Here is an 18,538-nt window from a genome sequence, read left to right as displayed (position 1 = left end):
ATCCAGGAAAATATTCACAAAATATATTAGAAATATTGTTTTGGATCTAATTTAATATATTTTCACTGTTGAGAAGGGAAATATTTTTGAAATGATACTAAAAATGTTTTCTATATGTGATACGGAAAACAATGAAACGAAATATACTCCACATATTTAAAAAATGTTTTCTAATACGTTATTTGCAATATTTTCTATTTTTTACGAGAAAACGTATTAAATATATATTATAAAAAACATTTAGAATATTTTTAAAAAATCTTTCGTAATATAAGAAATATTTTTCAGAAATGTTTTAAAAAGGTTTACTTAATTTTTACAAAAGTATTTTGGTAATCTTCGTCTATAACTTAAATGAAACATTTTCGTATGATATTTTAGTATTATTTCCAGAATATTTTATCAAATTTTGAATATAAAACTTTAAAGCAGATAAAAGAAAACATTAAAAATGAATAGAAAAATGTTTTCCATTCTGTTTTGGAAAAATTTTGTGTCTTTAGTGAACAACATTTTCTGATATAGGTCTATTATAGAAACATTTTTACATTGTTTTCAGAATATACTCTTCCGTTACTGGAGAAAACATTCCTTGTTAGATCTGAAAAGTATCCCAAATATTTGCCGGAAATATTTTTTAAAATGTGTTTGGAGAACATTTAGTGAAGTACAGAAAGCAGTGGCGTTAAATAAGCTTTCCGGGCTTAGCCCCACCGAAATTTGTTTTACTATATTAAAGTAAATGAAATATCCTGTACAATTTTCACATTTCCAGGAATAAAGTTAGCAAAAATTCCCTCCACGAAACAAAATCGTAAATACGCCAGTGACAGGATGTGCATTTTTTAGAACGTTAGTAGGAAAATAATGTAAGGAAAATTTTCACAAATTGTAATAGAAATATTGTGTTGAATGTAATGTAATATGTTTTCAATGTTGAGAGCAGTGATAAAATTTGATCTGAAAAGGTGGGGGACGGTAGGTAGCGGATGACGTCACGCCGTTGCCCCTGACTATCTTTGACCATTGTATTTTTTTAGGAACTGGGGAGACGCCGTACATATTTTTTCCAGGTGGGGGCGGCGTCCCCCCGCACTTTTTACCTCTAGTTGAAAGAGAAAATGTTTCCGAAGTAACACTAAAAATGTTTTACATAGGGCCTACATGATAAAGAAAACAGAATAGGCCTGTGAACAGAATAAAATGTTTTCCAACATGTCATATGCAATCTTTTCTATTCTTACAAGAAAACATATGAAATATAATTTTTAAAATATTTCGAATATTTTAAAAATAAATTCGTTCGTAATATGAGAAATATTTTTCAGAAATATTTTTAAAACGCCTATTAATTTTGTATGGAAATGTTTTTGTTACCTTGTCCTGTAACTTGAATGAAATATTTTCATGCAATATTTTAGAATTATTTCCAGAATATTTTATCGAATGTTGAATAAATTCTCTCACAAGAGTATCGTAGTAGCATTATTACCAACCATTATACTAATTATAGCAGCATCAAATAAACACATTTGTTAAAAATTTGAAATTTATAATATCCTGGTGGCATCGCACAGGCATTTATTTGCGATCGCAAAATAGCATCGCTACATCAACCGTCATTTGTTTCTCAAAAGTACCAGCATTCCTTGCGCGATATGTTGAATTTGAATGTTGATCTGTCCCTGTGAAGTTGTGAACATATTTACACGATCAGTTTATCTTAGTGGACCGTATAAAGTGCACCAATACCGTCAACATCATCAGTTTATAAACTGTCCAAAGGTAAAAGCCGGAGCAAGAAAGCAACAACAAGAAGAAGAAGGTGTGACAACGCAGGAGCTTACAAGAAAAGTCGGTAAGTAGAACGATTACATAAGATAATTTTGCTTTATTGTCTGTAAAAGTAACGACAAATTTGTTTACAAATTAGTAAATTCATGTGGGAGGCTAGATTTCCATTTTTTTATGTTTATACATAAAATACCGTGCAGGTTTCTTTTGGCTCACCATTCGAAATAATTGCTGAAAAATGAATTAGTTTAATAATTTTCTTTTTATTGTCTCCTAAGTGATTTTCGATAGGCGATTTGAAATACGTCACATGGCATGGATAAAATTCAAAGGGAGCGTCAGAAGTAATTGTCGAAAAATTACAGTTATTTTATGATTTGCGTATATATATATATGGGGCCGGATATATCACGTAAAAGCTACAGTACAAAAAATACAAATCAGCCTGTAGGCTACTACGTGGCCACTAAAAAGCACCAATAGGCAGGGCTCTAGAACACAGGTCTCTCTTCTCATTTATCTGTAATATAGACAGAAATCAACGTGCCCTGCGGGGCTCTAACCCGCTTTCACTTGCTAACGCTCGCTTGGCAGTACCATGTGAATTAAATATTTTACTTTGGTATAGAGAAAAAATCTATTAACCTATATGGGGACCTGTGTTCTAGAACCTTCCCGCAACAATACTATCTGAATCAGAGCAGGGCAAAGGTGGAGGGCAGCAGGAGCGAGTGGATGCTTTCCAAAGGGAAAGGATGTGGGCAAGACTTTACTTTAGGCAAGGAAGTGGCAATAAACAATTCATCTGAACCTGTTCCTGCAGTTAGTTACAGTTCTCAAGAAGGAAAGACAGAAAACAACGTGCCCTGCGGGGCTCTAACCCGCCTTCACTCGCTAACGCTCGCTCGGCGATTTGTACTTTATAATATTACTGCCTTGCCCAAAGTAAAGAGTTACCAGGCGTATATTACCATTTTAATCACAGGTTATAATAATTCTGCGTGTAGTTATACTTCTGGCGTGCCACTCGAAATCTGTGTTTCTTTCAGAAGTAATGTTCCCGGGGCATTGCTAATACTATTCTAGTTATTATTATAAACGTATTGTTTTGTATGCTCCGGGGGCCACTGCCCTCCCAAAAACAGGTCTGGAAGAAACACTGCTTGAAATACTTAGTGAGATATAATTCTTTCGCCACTTTCTTTCTTGTTGTGTATTCAATGATTTTCGCCAAGCGAAGTATAAATTTTTCACTTGGCATAGATAAAATTCAAGGGGACCGTCAGAATTAATTGTCGAAAAGTTACAATTCTTTTACGATTTGCGTATTTATACTGAGTCCTGATGTGTGGATAAGAAGTACAGTACAAAAAATAGAAATCAATCTGTGTTAGCGGGCTACTAAAAAGCACGAATACCATCTAACCGAGTCATGGAGGGTGAAGGCGGGGGCCCAAGGGGTGCTTCCGAAGGGAGCAGGCACGTACTCTTCTATTTTGATCACGGGATAATGGCGCGTATATTACTATTTTAATGACGTATTCACGATTTTTTTAGGGGACAGGCGCTTGGCTAACTTTGTTCCTGGGGATGAAAAAAATCCGCAAGATAATTTATTTACTTTAATACAATTTCAATGGGCTTAAACCCGGAAGCCCCCCTTAAATACACCACTGGGTTATAATAATTGTGGGGATCATTCGAGCAGACGTTTACACCGAGAACAAAATTTATAGGTAAAATGTGAAGTATTTTTCGTGAAGGAATAAGAGTTTGAATGTAAGTTATTTCTGTCATTGCACAGCTTATTGAAATGGATTTTGAATACAAATAGGGTAGGAGTAAGCGGCGGGAATTTCTGGTTCATACGTCAGTTGTGAACATCTGCGATGGCCGTAATGTGATTTTTTTTATAAAGAATTGTGTAATAAAGAGAGAAGGATTATAAAGTTTCTGCAGAGTCATGGTATGGTGAAGCGCGTAAAATCAAGATAGGATAGAAATTAGGTGTTTTTGAAGATAAGAATAATTACAAATATTGTAAATGACCATCCGTACTCTTTTATGCGTACCCCCCATCCCCTGTCGCTAATGTGCCTGCTTCCTACGCTATCGCTCGGGCCCCCTGCTGTGCTTCTGCCCTGACTCGGTTAAATAGCGTTCTTACTTTTTACTGGCCACCTAGCACAAGTTGTTTCGCTTTTTCTTTTAGAGCTCCTCATTTAGTGCATAGGGGAGCAAGGTTGCTTAGTGGTAGAGCGTTCACCTCCGGTGCTTGGAGTCCCTGGTTCGATGTCAGCTCGCGCGGTGTCGACTTTGTGGTGAACAAACGTGCTCGTGGGTTTTCTCGGGGTTATCCCGTTTCCCCCCACTTTCTTCATTTCACTCATTTCTCATTATCACCGTCTTCTTTAGCCTAAGCGGCGGGACGTTAAACTTAAGGATTTTTCATTTAGTGCATGTTCTGCAAAAAGAAACCGGAAGATGCAAGAAATGCGTCAAAATTTTTTAAAACAGCCTGCTCGAGTATTGCCTAATTCTGCGTGCAGGTTTACTATTGGCGTGCCGCTCGAAATATTTGTTGAAAAATTATAATTCTTTCGCTAATTTTGTTATTGTCTCTTAAGTGATTTGCGGCAGGCGAATGTAAATATATATAAAATTCAAGGGGGCCATCAGACTAGATTTGCCGAAAAATTACAATTATTCTTGTATTGTATTGTATTGTATTCAGGGTTTGCCCAAGTGGGCCCAGCCCGGAAAAAAACACCGGGTTTTTCGGGTTGGACCCACCTGAGTTTTTGAGATTTTCGTTAGTATATTATTGGTGCAATTAACGTGATCAGGTTGGAAGTGATTATTATCAGATTTTGGACTTTCCTTGGGCACATTAGGTGCTTTCACGTTAAGGTATACAACATCCAAAGTAAGGCCTTTATAAAGTTCTTAATGCACTGAATGCATTTTAAAAAGCCGTACCTTAGATTGAGATAATTATAGAACAAATTCATTTATGGAATGTGCTTATATCCGATTTGAAGTAAAATATGCAATTTTATATTTTAGAAAACACTTTCCGTGAATAGTGTGCTCGCTTACTTAGCGACGCCGAAGGACATTATCCCTCATACAGCTGATGGGTTTAGTGCCATAGGTGCTGGTAGTACTAGTAAATATGTAGTGTATTGATAAAACTATTAGTATTATTTTTTATTATCTTTGATGGTAACACTGGTATTCTTCAGTAGAGTTTGGTTTTCCAACAACAGTTTAGTTATTTGTTGCTACTTTTCAAATAAGCTTTCTATAGAATCAACAGCAGCAATAGCGTAAAATTTAAGAATCTTAGTGCTCGGAGTTTCGAAGAGTGCGTAACGCTTACTATTTCAAGTGCTGAATTCAATCTTTGTACTAGAGGAAGTTTCGATGTACAGTAAAGAAAGCTTGCATTTTCGGAAAATAATAATAAACCTTCGTCGCGAAAGAAGTGCTCGGGAAATTCCCGCAATTAAACGCACAAAGCATCGAAACTGAATACCGGTACTTCAACAATAAAACTATTTGAAAAAAATGAAATGAACTCTTTCAGTTTTACGTCCCACGTTTATGCCTGTTAGGCTAAAGGAGACCGTGATTATGAGAAATGAATGAAATGGTGGAATGAACCAAGTGGGAGGAAACGGGATAACCCGAGAAAACTCACGAGCACGGTGTTTATCCACCAAGAAGTCGACACGGCGCGAGCTGGAATCGAACCAGGGACCCCAAGCACCGGAGGTGAACGCTCTATCACTGAGCCACCGCGTCCCTAATAAATCTGTTTATTTTACGCTGTAAGATATTTAGTTTCATTTAAGACAATTGAAACATTTACTTTATGAAATTGAATTATACAGGGTGTTTCATAACAACACCGACAACGTTTTTGAGATGATTCCTGACACCAAGATAAGACAAAAAGTATAGACCAACCTGGGTGCACAATTGCTTCCTTTCGGACTTGTAGGCTGCCGAAAATATGAAAAGATGAACTTTAAAGGTCTATAGCGCCAAAACTATGGGACCTACCGTAGTCGTGTCGAGACTTCACTTAAAAACTGAGATGTGCACTCTCCAAAACTACACGTTTCAGAATCCTGCGGTACTCACGCAACAATTTTTATAGAGTTAGCTTTGCTACTGGCATATAATTTGGAGTACTGGCCAACTACCGCTTGTTCGTATTTTCGGCAGTGAACTTCAACAATAGAACCATTTATTTTACGCTAGAAAATATTTAATTTTATTTAAGACATTTTGAAACTTTTATTTTATAAAACATGAGTTATAGATTGATTTGTTTAAATTAAATTAATATATTTGGCGAATGTCAGTAGGGTATTAGGCTGATTCGTTCTATATTTGTTCGTTCGTCTGCCTGTACCACACGCACAACAGGGTACCACTTTCCGTCTTTTAAGTTTAAATTTTCAGGGTACAAGTACGAGACAAACTAAATTTCTCCTGTTCAGATTTTGGCGGAATATCAACCTAAAATTTCAAAATAGCGGGTATCCACGCCGCAATTTTCAGTTTCTCAAGTTGAAATTTTCAGAGTAGAAGCACAAGAAACTCTAAATTAACTGGGCGATCCAACGCAAAATTTCAAAATGACTGTCATTTTTCAAAACAGCAGTGAATATAAAATTGTTGCAAGTTGTGACAATCATAATTTTGAAATATAAATCACATTTTAACACTTTTACCCTAAAGGCATTGGAATATTTTTTTAAAAAACCTCAATTAAACCCGAAGAAAAAACAAACCCGAAAATACCCGAAAAACCCCATATGGGTTCAGGTGTGTTGGGCTTTTTCAAAAAAAGAAGGGTGCTGACGGCGATGGAGGTGGTAAAAATATGAAATGAAATGAAAATGAAATCTTCCAGTTTAACGTCCCACGATTATGTCTATAAGCCTAAGGGAGATGGGTGGTAAAAGTTAGTAGACACGTGTCCGAGAGTTTTTGAAAATTCCGTATATTAGAGTGAAAGAGGCTCAATTGTTGGTCCGACAGTGAAGCGAGTACGTTTAGAACTAGTTGAAACGTTTAGAAAGAACGTAGTTCATCTCTGCTGCATGGGGTCCTTGGTTCGATCCCAGCTAACGTCAAGCGGGCTTAGTGGTAGACAAACCGTGTGCGTGTGTTTTCTCGGGGCTGTCCCGTTTCCTCCCACTTACTTTATTCCACTATTTCATTCATTTCTCATCATCAGCGTCTCACCCTGGGTGCATAAACGTGGGACGTTAAACTAATTGTTTCATTTCATCTTAATTTCCATGTACAATACCTGCTTCTTGAGTTATACATAATATTTTCAATCTGTGAACAATGCTAAACTAGTGTATTAATATAGGTTGCTGACGTTATAGTACCTACAATTCTCCGCAGAATTTGATATTTATGAATTCTGATAGAACAACTTCGTGTAGGTTTTGTTTTGGAAGTAATTTGGAAATACGTGACTTGTTAAACGATGCATGCTAGAAAGTATCTCTCATCCATGTTCGCGAATAGTTTGTTTTCTGCATTACTACTCCCTGAATACAGCGTGGGTGTAAAGTCAGTTCTTATTTGTAACAATGAATATTTCTAAAACTAAACAACTTATCACAGTTTTATTTTCATCGAATACATTATTAGAGTGCACCATTTGGTTATTAATTTACATTTCAACGTATGCACCCGCATTTTCCACAACTTCTAAAATGTTAACAGTATCACACGCCAGCTAAGCTGATGCCAATTTCTAGGATAATCTAGATTAAAAATAGGTATTGACTTTATAACCACCGTGTATATTCTGAAACTGTTAAATTATTCCTCGTCTTCCTGTATATTTCGTAATATTTTTTTTTATAGATACGTTGCTTTCATCAATTTCTAATTTACAAGGCAGGGTTGGCTGGTTTAAACAGCTGTTTTTTTTTTTTCAAAAAAACCAACAGGTTTAAGCCAAAAAAGAAAAAAAGAACGAAAAATACTTTAAATCGTGTGAAATTCATGGTGTGGTCTCCACACATCACACCATATGCATTATGTTTATCTACTTTTCATCTTTTAATCAAGGGGTCCCGTGTTCAATTCTCGGTCGAACCACAACCCATCTTTCAAGTGTAAACCAAGTAGCGATTCGGTGTCCCTTTAAGCGAAAGTCTTCTCCGTGATAACTTTGGTATTTCATAAGGATGTTAAGCCTAAACATACGAAACGAAACCAAATTGTATATTTCTACTTGCCTGAATGCCTGTTGTTTTATAAAGAAGCCAAGGTTGCTTAAATATATTGATAGAAATTGGCAAAATGTATCAACTGCCTACGTAGCTTCCAAAATCAGCTTGTTTTAATTTTGTTGAATGTTATCTACATAATAAATTTGTCATTTAATATGATACGTTGACCTTAAAATTTTACATACAAACACATTTAAACTAATAATAGGATTTTCCCAATGGCTAAGGCGGGAGTTTCCTGATTTATATGTAATTCTGTATAATGTTTTTACTTCTGTAACTACTTATCTTTTTGTCCTTCTGAAATGACTTTTGACAATTATATTAACAACTAGGCCTACGTAAAGATCAGTATAACGTATTTTTATCAGGAGTCCTTCGTGAGTGAGTCGACAATCTCACTTGTGACCAATTAGTCCCGGTTTCGTGTCGAAATGGACAATTTCTCTTGGATGTAAGCCGAGAAGCGGTTTGGATTCCCTTTCAGCATAACCTTGTTGTTGCATAATAACACCAAGACGAAACAAATTAATTTCTGTCCATATCTAATATAAATACAAAGAGTAAATTATTTAAACAAAAAAAACTGTTTTTTTTTTCAATAAAAACCATGGTTTTTGCCAACCCTGTACAACTGCTTGAAAATTAGTATGTAACTTTTCTTTTATTGGAAAAATAAAACGTCAGTGCAAATATTAATTTTTGAGGATGCGCCAATTGCAACTGACTCGGTGAGACTGTCGTCTAAAATCAATGTAATTTGTTTAAGGGCATCAGTTGTATGCTCTAAATTTCCATTACTATTACTTGAGTGCTTAATGTGTATTTCATTACAGGTCTAAGAAATGAAAAACTGGGAGGTCACAGCTTAGAAGCAATCACAAGAAACATCATGAAAAAGACAAGTGCAATAGCTGAGCAATTTAGTTGGCACGGTGCAAAAGGAAAGAGCTTTCCTCGTTAACCACTAACACAATAATAGGTAAGAAACTCTCCCTACTGTTCTTTAATCTCATTTTCAGAGTGGAAAAAAAAATAGAAGTTGTCATTTGAAGAGGGATACACTATGTTTAAAATATTGTTAAAAAAAAAACATTATGGTGCCCTTTTTATTTTCTTCGCTTTAAATACTTACTATTGTGCCATGAATACTTCTCAGAACCATCTTCCTGTAAACTTTATTTCCCAAAAGCATATACTGCAACCGCTGTTATAACATTTAATAGGCTTTGGAAATCCTTATTTTAGCAAAATGTGCAATTTTCCTGTCCTCAAGTGACACGTTACATTTAAGTGCCCGTGGAAGAGAGAGCTGAATATGTATAAAATATATTTCATCCTTTTACTGAATTCTTCTGTCATGTTGGTGGTTTTCTTTAGCATTTCATGATTAATTCCTACATTATCAAAATTATTCATTTGTATAAGGCAAAGTAGTATGTATGGCCTTCTCCGTGACAAAGAAATCGAGCAAGGTAGCGGTCATCAAAGCCTTAGTAACCATCTTGGCATTCATCTTGTGCGACTGAGAGAAAAAGAATGATCGGGCCCAGATTTGAGATCGGAGCCTTCGGAATGAGACGCTAGTTCATCAACTCAAATGCTGCCACATGTTTTCAAATTATTATTATTTTTAATATTAGGTTTAATATTTATAAGATGCTATACTTTTTAAAAATAAAAGTGCGACAACTTCAACATGTTACAACGTCCGTTATTAAGCTACAGTCTGAGGACAGCTTTAGCTCTTGTCTTCCTTGCCCTTTACACTTTCTTCAGGATGTTACTTTTGTAACACATTATTGTCTTCACAACCTGCTGTAGGTCCTACACAAACATTTTAAATATTTTTGTAAGTTTAAGATGTAATAATTGATCTCTAATCATTCCCTGCTGTTATTATGTTATTAAACACTACCTATTATTTTTATTTTCAGAAACTGCAACACGAGAGAAACGTAACTAACGATGAGATCGCGTGGATTATTGGGATTTGGCTTCAACATGCCATACAGAGACGAACAAGAAAATCAGTTAAGAATTCAGCTGCAGTTCCACAGAACTTGAAGTGACAATTCCCAGCGTCGAAATTAGAGTTAGTTGTGGTAATCAAAAGTGAGATTATACAGAAGCAAATGAGTATTTCTGGTTATTCAGCAATGTGATATTTCTTGAAAGTAGCAAGAAAGTGACATTTCGTGAAAAGATCTATTCCCCATGCGCCGTAGATTTGTGGAACATATTTTTAGCAACACACATAAATATTGTTGTTGTTGATTTTTATTGAATTAGCTTGTCAGTGACATAATTTCCTAGAACAAGTTTTTAGAAGTTAAAATGTGAATTTCTGATATTTGAGAAGATTGTTCTTAATGTATAGAAACAAATAATACGAGTAGCATGAAGATTCTGCTGAAGAGAATTTAAATAAATAAAGCCAGAATAGTGTATATTTATATTTTTATTAAATTACTAACCGATATAAACTGATACATATGTATATTTATTATAGTGGACAGTGTAAATTATAACTACATAATGTTCGCTTGCTCTCATGTTTTTTGTTTTTTTTTTTTTTTCCTCCTCCTCAAAATCTTATTTATGCACAGAATGTTTCTGGGTGTTCCACTGCTACTACTGGTATGTGGCCACGCTGTGTATGTATGTTGGGGTGTCTTATGTCATATTGCGAGGTTCAGACTGCAAATTAGTCTTCACAATCATCGCGTTCCAGTTTTCAAAGCAGCTATATTGAATTTATTATTTTTAAGATAGGAAAAGGATTGCTAACAATTGTTTCTTGAATTGGATGTCTAAACTTTTTTTTTTAAATGGATCTAATACAGCCGCTTTCAAAACTGGCAGGCGACGATTGTGAACACACTAATATCCATTTTGAATCTCGTAAGTCACATAAGACAGCCCAACATATATGCACGGCGTGGCCACATACCACTAGCACCAGTGGAACACCCAGAAACGATTTGTATAAATAAGATTTTTAGTAAAAAATAATGCTTAAAATTATGAGAACAAGCTAACATTATTGTAGTTACAATTTACACTCTTTATTATTATTATTATTATTATTATTATTATTATTATTATTATTATTAATTTTTATTTTATTTTTATTTATTTATATATTTATTTATGTATTTATTTTTTTTTGTCTGAGTCTGTGGGCCGCAATGGTTTTTCGTCATGAAGACAGAGTGAGGCAAAGGCGTCTAAGCAGGTAAAATTGGACAGAAGAATATTATGTTTTCTTCCAGCTCCTATGTCACAGTCTGGCCGCCTTGGTTTCGACCCACTATTTGTTCCCAGGAAGAAGCCATTATATATACACAATGACGCAAAAGGCTGGAGCCCATAGGCCAACTCGGTTACTATTGCAGATATGAAAACAAGGTAAGATATGTAAGGACACTTTTAAATTTCAGCAACACTTTTGTTTTTGTACTAGTGTACCGCTCAATAAAGAAAATGCGTTACCATGCATCATGTTGGGCTACACAAATGAAATAATGTGTAGTTTAAAATTAGCTACACCGAGAAGAATTGAAAGGAGACACAGTGAAGAATAAACATTCAAATGCAATATCTACGCCAGTGGCGTAGCAACCACGGTGTTGGGAGGGGGAGGAAGAGCAGATACGAAGGACGCGAAATTGGGTCTTGCACTATATTTTTCATTGTGTCTTTCCGTTCCCTTTGGTCCAAATAATTTCAAACCACACTTTCTTTCATTCAGTGTTATCCAACAGTGGCAGCGTTGTACTTCTCGTTACTATTGGGCGGTATACTAATATAAATACAAAACTTGCTGCATTTTAAAAATTTCCTTCTATATCTTACCTTGTTTCCGTATCTGCAATAGTAACCGGGTTGGCCTATGGGCTTCGGTTTCTATCATGTACAGAAAATATTCTGTAAATATTTTGTCATGTACAGAAAATAGTCCCTAAATATTTTGTCATGCACAGAAACTATTCTCTAAATATTTTCTGAGATGTACAAAAAATATTCACTAAATATATTTTGGCATATGTAGGAAAATATTGTCTGTGTTACCAGTAAATAATTTTAAAATATTCCATGAGAAACATTTTAAAAACCATTCCGTTAACATTGTATAAAACGTTCCAAATACATTTTCAGTAATGTTTGGAAATCGTACAGGAAACATTTTTTGGAAATCTTCTCTAACGGCGTATAAAATATTTCTACAACGTTTTTGAGTATATTCAGAGAATGTTTTCAGTATTACGTGGAAAATGTTTTCAACAACATATGGAATATATTTCCTTAAGGGAAGTAGGATACATTTTCTGAAGGAAAATGATGGCACGTTTTAGAAACGTTTTGAAAATATTTCATTGCTGTGTGGGGAGGTGCAAAATGCACTTGACACTTTCTTCGACTCGGGTCCACTACGTTCTACCGCGATGGAATCCATGGCCTTCCAGTACGTTAGCAATTGGTCATCGATGCTGATAGGGACTATTTTTGATCTTCCAGGTACGTCTTAGGTGACATATCAATGTTCTAATGTGGTGGGTGAAAAAGCGACAGAACTTCCTTGATTACCTTTATAGTAAAAGGGACAATTTCGTTTAAAACAAGACATCTGACCACAATACAGTAAAACCTCTAAATTATTTATTAATTTAAGTGAAAACTGAAAATTACTTAACTTCCTTTTAATGTATATAAACTCAATCTATACGAACGCATTTTAAAGCGTTTTGTTTTTTAGAATCACGTTTTAACGGAATCAAGTTCCAAATTATTTACAAAGATAATCTACAAAGTTACTTACAATAAATATGGATTACTCTTATTGTTATATGATGTTATGCGTCTCGATATATAGTTTGCCGCATACCGAAAGAGGCGTCTAGTTACTTTTGAATTGAAACATTTCACTAAGTAACGAGTGTGTTTCTCTACTTAATGACAACCGACAGAAACCAACTCAATAACGAATTTCCGAAGTTTCTGCTCCTGAAGAGTAAATTAGCTAGAGCAAAATAACTAGCTTGTTTTGTAAAAAAAAAAAAAAAAAAAAAACCGGTTTGACTTCAGTACACTTCAGGTTTGGGAGGCGCGAAGCATCAAGGAACAAGACACAATTCATCATTAAAAGAAAAGAAAAAAGACATAGGCCATTATTGACAATTTTTATATAATACAAACAATAGCGTCGAGACTGAAGTAGAACTTAACTCGACTGATTGCTATCGATGTTTTAAGATCATATAATTAAATAAGTTATGTTCATTTCTGAAGTTCACATTAGATATTCTAATTTTTGTATCAAACGGCATGCATATGTAATTTCAAAATTAATTCCAAAAAAAGATCCAATGAGGTTGGACACCTACTAAAAATCTCTCATTGTTAACTGAAGCCAGAACACATATGTAGTGTATTCCTATGATTGTTGTAACGTCGCCAGAAGTTATTGCAACCCGAGAAGGCACACCGCTACAAAATAGTCTTCAGGAAAGGTTTTAAGGATCACATTGATTAGGTATTTTAATCTGGCTTGTTTGATGTAACTGAACGTGCTATAAATGTAAAAACTTCTGTTTACATAAAATGCCACGTGTATACTACCACAATCATATTTACAGTTGGAAACAAGACGGAAATGAATAGGAAAAGCTCAAACAGATTTTTACCCATATTCAACACAAAAAAGAGAATGTTATTTTTTTTCTTAAATTTCCTTAATCCTATTTTATTGTCTTTATATTTCCTATTAACGTCTTTATCAAGTTTAGCCAATACGCAATGTGAAGTGAAAATACACAGTCAAAAGTATCTACCTTCGACTTCTTTTTTCTTATTGCGATTAACTCTTCTTACCATGTAAAGCTACAGCCACCAGAGTTGCCAACAACCTCTAAACAAAATAGGCTAGATGACCTTCAGAAATAAGTATTTTTACGCAAAAAAAAAAAAAAAAAAAAGGCTAGATTTTGAACTGTTATCCTATAATCCATATTGTAGATTTTAAACCCCTTTGTGTGTGTAGGATTATACAGTCATGGTCATAAGTATTCGTACAGTCAAACATTGAAGAAAAGACAAATATTTCTGCCATTAGGTAAATAATTAGACGCATGTGTTGTGCGAGACATATGCTTCATTCAGCAAAGAATATGCACAAAATAAAAGAAAAACAAAACATAGATTGATTTGTTACAACAATGAAAAGAAACAAACAATATGCACTGTGTGCTGGACATAAGTATTCGTACAGCAAACTAAAAGTTCTCTGGTTATGAATGACAAACCATAAATATATTGTCTTAATATTAGGTATGCATGCCTCGCTTTCGAATAACCTCCCTCAATCTGTTGGGCATTGAATGAACAAAAGACGTAGTGGTTTCACGTGTAATATTCTGCCACTCTTGCAAAAGTATCTCTTTCAGTCTAGTTTTATTAGTTATTTCATGTTTTCGTATGCGCGTTTCCAATTCACTCCAAAATGTTCAATGGGGTTTAGGTCTGGGGACTACGCTGGGGTTTTCAGGGTATGAGGCGTGTGGTATAGTAACCACATACGCACAAGCTCGGCGGTATGTTTTGGGTCGTTGTCCTGTTGAATGTAATAATCTTGTCCAAGACCCAATTTATCCACACTCTTCTGCAAATTTCGTTTTAGGATGTCTAAATATATTCCAAAAGCATGTACTTTTACTTACATGCTCCTGTGCAAACGTTAAGCGCCATCTGCTGTTTTTCTTATTGATGAATAGTTTTCGTCTCGGTACCCGCGCTCTGTACCCAGCTCGATTGAAAAGTCGCCGAATAGTTCGTGAAGACACTTGTTTCCCGAAGTGTTCATGTACATATGCCGCTATCGCTGACGATGACACTTTCGGCGTTTTCTTCATAATTCTCAACACTGCCCGTGTTTCCCTCGTAGTGAGCTTTTGTGGACGACCCACCCTTTCACTGTTTATGTATATTGTTTTCCCTTTATATCGTTCTACTATACACTGTACAGTCGAACGACATCTGTCCACTATTTCTGCGATTTGTGAATACGATTTGTTCTTCTGAAATAGTGATAGAATCAGTTTCCTTTCCTCGGGTGTGGTTTCTTTCCTTCTCCGCCCCATTATCTCTTTCTAGGTTACAGCGAACACCACCTCACACTTCACCTGACACTTCGAGCGTCTCAGTAATGGCAATCTAGTCTCTTGCACTAGTGATTTGATGGTACTTGTCTAGTATTATTCTGCGGTATGAGAATACATATGTCCAGGTAAATATCGCTCTGCCCACGCATTTCCTTTATTTGTACATTCCATAGTAAAGATATTTCTACGAATTCGTGTTGCGTCTACTCTTCCAACTGCAGGGACATGTCTGTGTTCGAGACATAACTCTCATTCACCATTTACCTGTCAATGCATTGTTAATTCTGGCACAGGTGCTGTATGAATACTTATGTCCAGTACTGTAAATGACTTACAGTAAATTTTGAAATGTTGAATTTTATTCGCTGAAGATTAACAAGTAACATGCATGACTTTAAAATTTGAAATGTTGAATATTATTCGCTGAATACTAACAAGCAACATACATAACTTTAAAGTACAATAAAATTCATCAACAACTCATCTCATTTGTGCAAGTCAACAGCCATATTATGAGTTGAATTGAAATAAGTCATTATCGATGACGTCACAGCTAGCCGAGGCACTGGAACTGGATGCACCATCGTTGGATCGTAGATTGGTTGTGTTTGTGTAGACTGCTATTGTCCCAATTTTCAGTAGCACTTCTTTCGGAGTCATAGTCCTTATAAACACTTCTTATTTCTCCGTACACCTACATGAGTCATCATGGTTGCACTGAGTATTTTCAAGCTAATTAGATATCCTATTTGTTTCCTTTGATAAGCAAGAACAATTTATGTGGGTTGATGAACCGAACAATTTATTAAATTTGTATTAGAAAACTTTCATTCTTGCAATAAAATGCGAATATTAAAATAATTAAAAAGTAGCAAACGGGGCCGTTAATGGAGTGACATTAAAATTGTTTTTGAGTCGATAAGTATTGTTAAGTAGTTGTAAACCTGTGGGCAGAGAGAGAGAACGAAAAACACGTGTTTGTTGCGTAATAGAAAAATCAATTAATACGATAATATATAATGACAAATCGGCTAATTTTTAAAAATTACACTTTATTTTCAAAGAAAAAGTACTATAGACTTAATTTAACTGCTAATTAAAAGAGCCAAAAATGGCACAAGAGTTTCATCAAATTAGCTCTAGTTAAGGCTATAAGCATTTCGTAGATTTGTATGGCTAAATGCCTCTGCAAATAGTCTAGATTTAGCCAAAAATAGGCTAAATTGGCATCACTGACGGCCACTCATAGGCTACTTCGCTGCATATATGCCATTATATACTAATGTTGATGTTTCTATTAAGGAGAGCTATGGGAAGTGTCTGTGGTTCCCGGCAGGAGCTCATTTGGTTTGAATCACATATTAAGCCGTAGGTCCACGTCTCATGTAGCCTAGCTTCTCAAAGAGACGCTAATCATCAAATTAAGCAAGCAAGGTTCTGGGTTTATATTTTCTTCCTTGAAAAAATCCTGAAATAAGCAGTTTTCTCGGAAAGATCAACTACTCGTAATATACCAATGATAGCAAACATTACAATAATTAAATTTTAAATAACACTTTATTTATAATCCAACTACAAAATACTACAAGAATTGTTAAGCAAAGTCAATTATTGAAACAACTATGAAAAAGTTGTTATAATTAGTTTGTTACTAATGATTCGCTCTCAGAATAACCCACAGAATATACTCCTTCGTACTCTAAAATAGCAGCAATTCCAATGCGATACTCAGTGTCGAGTTCTAGGATTGGATTGGAGAATGTGCCAAAATCTGTTTCCCCTGATTCTCCTGTTCCAATGAAAACCGTAACGTAGTTTCCTTTCTCACCCTGTAAGAAAGTGGAACAATCTTACTCTTTGATATATATATTTTCAAAAGATGTTTTGTCACTAAAGCATTTTATCCATTGAAATAAATCTTTGAATTGTGCTGCTTCGCAATGTTTAAGGCACAGAACGAATAACATTCGCTTACCTATAAATGTAGAAAACATCAAACCATGCAAGTCTCTGATTTCAGAGCTTCAATGAAAGAAACAAAGGATTGGCCATTTTCAGCGCCACTGTAAAATAACAAGCGATATCCGAAAACACTAGAATTTTAACGTGATGAAAAGAGGTGTGTAATGCTCTTTGAGAACCACATATTTTTTCACGCGCTACCCTAGCCAACTGTTTTAAGTTGGCCACAAGGAAGCAGGTGATGTTAGATTTACATCGAAATTGCACCTCCCGAGTGTGACATGTCACTTGGTAATATCATGGGGTCAAAGGTCGAACAAAACGTGCTCTACGGGGCTTCTAAAAGCCTTCGCTCGCTGAGCTGTTTCATGGCGTAAGTAAATTACTTTTTATGGATTATATATCACGTACAAGGGTAAGTTAGTATTATGTGCAATGATAAAAGTGTTATGGAAATTTAAAAAAAAAAATTCTTGGGCCAGAGGTTTGAACCCACGTCAAAAGTGAATTTGATTAGTAGCCCGTCCCTTACCACGCTTAGCCACGAAGACCAACAGCAGGTGGCATTTGATTTGTGCTTTATGTGTGCTACATAGCGAGAAACGGTTAACTTCATCCAATCAGGACCATGTATTTAGCTCCTATGGCTAGGGTCTAGCGTGATTAAAATATAATGCTCTTTGACAAATTAATGTACTTCAAATGAAAGAGTAAATTAGCTTTGCAGATATACAAAGTACTGCATTCAAGAGTAGCAAATCAATGAAAACAATCGTTGTCAGTAAAGGTATTTCTGTTCTGTGTTTTATGCTACGCTATCATGGACATAAATAATTTCAAATAATAGAAATGAAAAGATGTCAAACACCTAATTGTAAAGCTAATCCACGTCTCCAAATAGAGAATAGGTATTGTTATACAGTGCTAATAAAGTGGGCCCTTCCCTTTTAACCAAACATACTAAAGCCAACCAAATTAAAGTTTGGAAATTTTCAGAAGTAAAGAGGTGTATTTACATGTGTAACATGTAAACATATAAAACAAATTAATGTTACAGATTGCGTTTACTAGACTAACAAGTAAACCTGTTGATGTCGAAATCGACTTTGGTGACCAAACTTGGCATTGAAGTGGGAACATCAAAAAACGAACGTAAGCAAAATTTAAAATGCTTCCGTCGATAACGACGGGCTAGTCACCAAAAAATCTGATTGATCAGAATATGCCACAACCATGTGTTTCAGGTTTGAAAATTTCAGTATATTTGTAAAACGGGTAAAGGATGGAAAACAAAAATATATAGATAGACACCGGGGGGAGGTAGACATCTGTTAAATGGTAGGCTTGTTA

The 18,538-nt window shown here is 35.2% G+C and overlaps 2 protein-coding genes across 2 annotated transcripts in view; one reads left to right on the top strand and one right to left on the bottom strand.

Moving 5' to 3' along the window:
* Window positions 1–1,671: 1,671 nt before the first annotated feature.
* On the top strand, window positions 1,672–10,448 carry LOC145672514 (uncharacterized). Its single transcript, XM_081741676.1, has 3 exons — window positions 1,672–1,858; window positions 8,903–9,048; window positions 10,004–10,448. Exons 1-2 carry the CDS (start codon window positions 1,672–1,674, stop codon window positions 9,028–9,030), a joined length of 315 nt encoding a protein of 104 aa, XP_081597802.1. The 3' UTR covers window positions 9,031–9,048; window positions 10,004–10,448.
* Window positions 10,449–16,764: 6,316 nt separating this feature from the next.
* Window positions 16,765–18,538, bottom strand: part of LOC145673197 (phosphatidylinositol phosphatase PTPRQ-like) — a 55,069-nt gene continuing 53,295 nt past the window's right edge. The window contains exon 12 of the mRNA XM_081742668.1: window positions 16,765–17,055. Coding sequence (XP_081598794.1) covers window positions 16,867–17,055 — 189 coding nt within the window. The 3' untranslated portion in view covers window positions 16,765–16,866. The remainder of the gene's footprint in view (window positions 17,056–18,538) is intronic.

The sequence above is a fragment of the Thermobia domestica genome, chromosome 16, assembly GCF_964235325.1.
Source record: "Thermobia domestica chromosome 16, izTheDome1.hap1.1, whole genome shotgun sequence".
NCBI classification, from domain to species: domain Eukaryota; kingdom Metazoa; phylum Arthropoda; class Insecta; order Zygentoma; family Lepismatidae; genus Thermobia; species Thermobia domestica.
This window is presented reverse-complemented; position numbering and strand designations above follow the sequence as displayed.

Bases quoted from the DNA above. Each gene is read 5' to 3' on its own strand.
- LOC145672514 (XM_081741676.1), top strand. From the start codon at position 1,672: ATGTTGATCTGTCCCTGTGAAGTTGTGAACATATTTACACGATCAGTT. The intron at 1,859-8,902 runs GTAAGTAGAACG...ATTTCATTACAG, and splicing joins GGAGCTTACAAGAAAAGTCG to GTCTAAGAAATGAAAAACTG.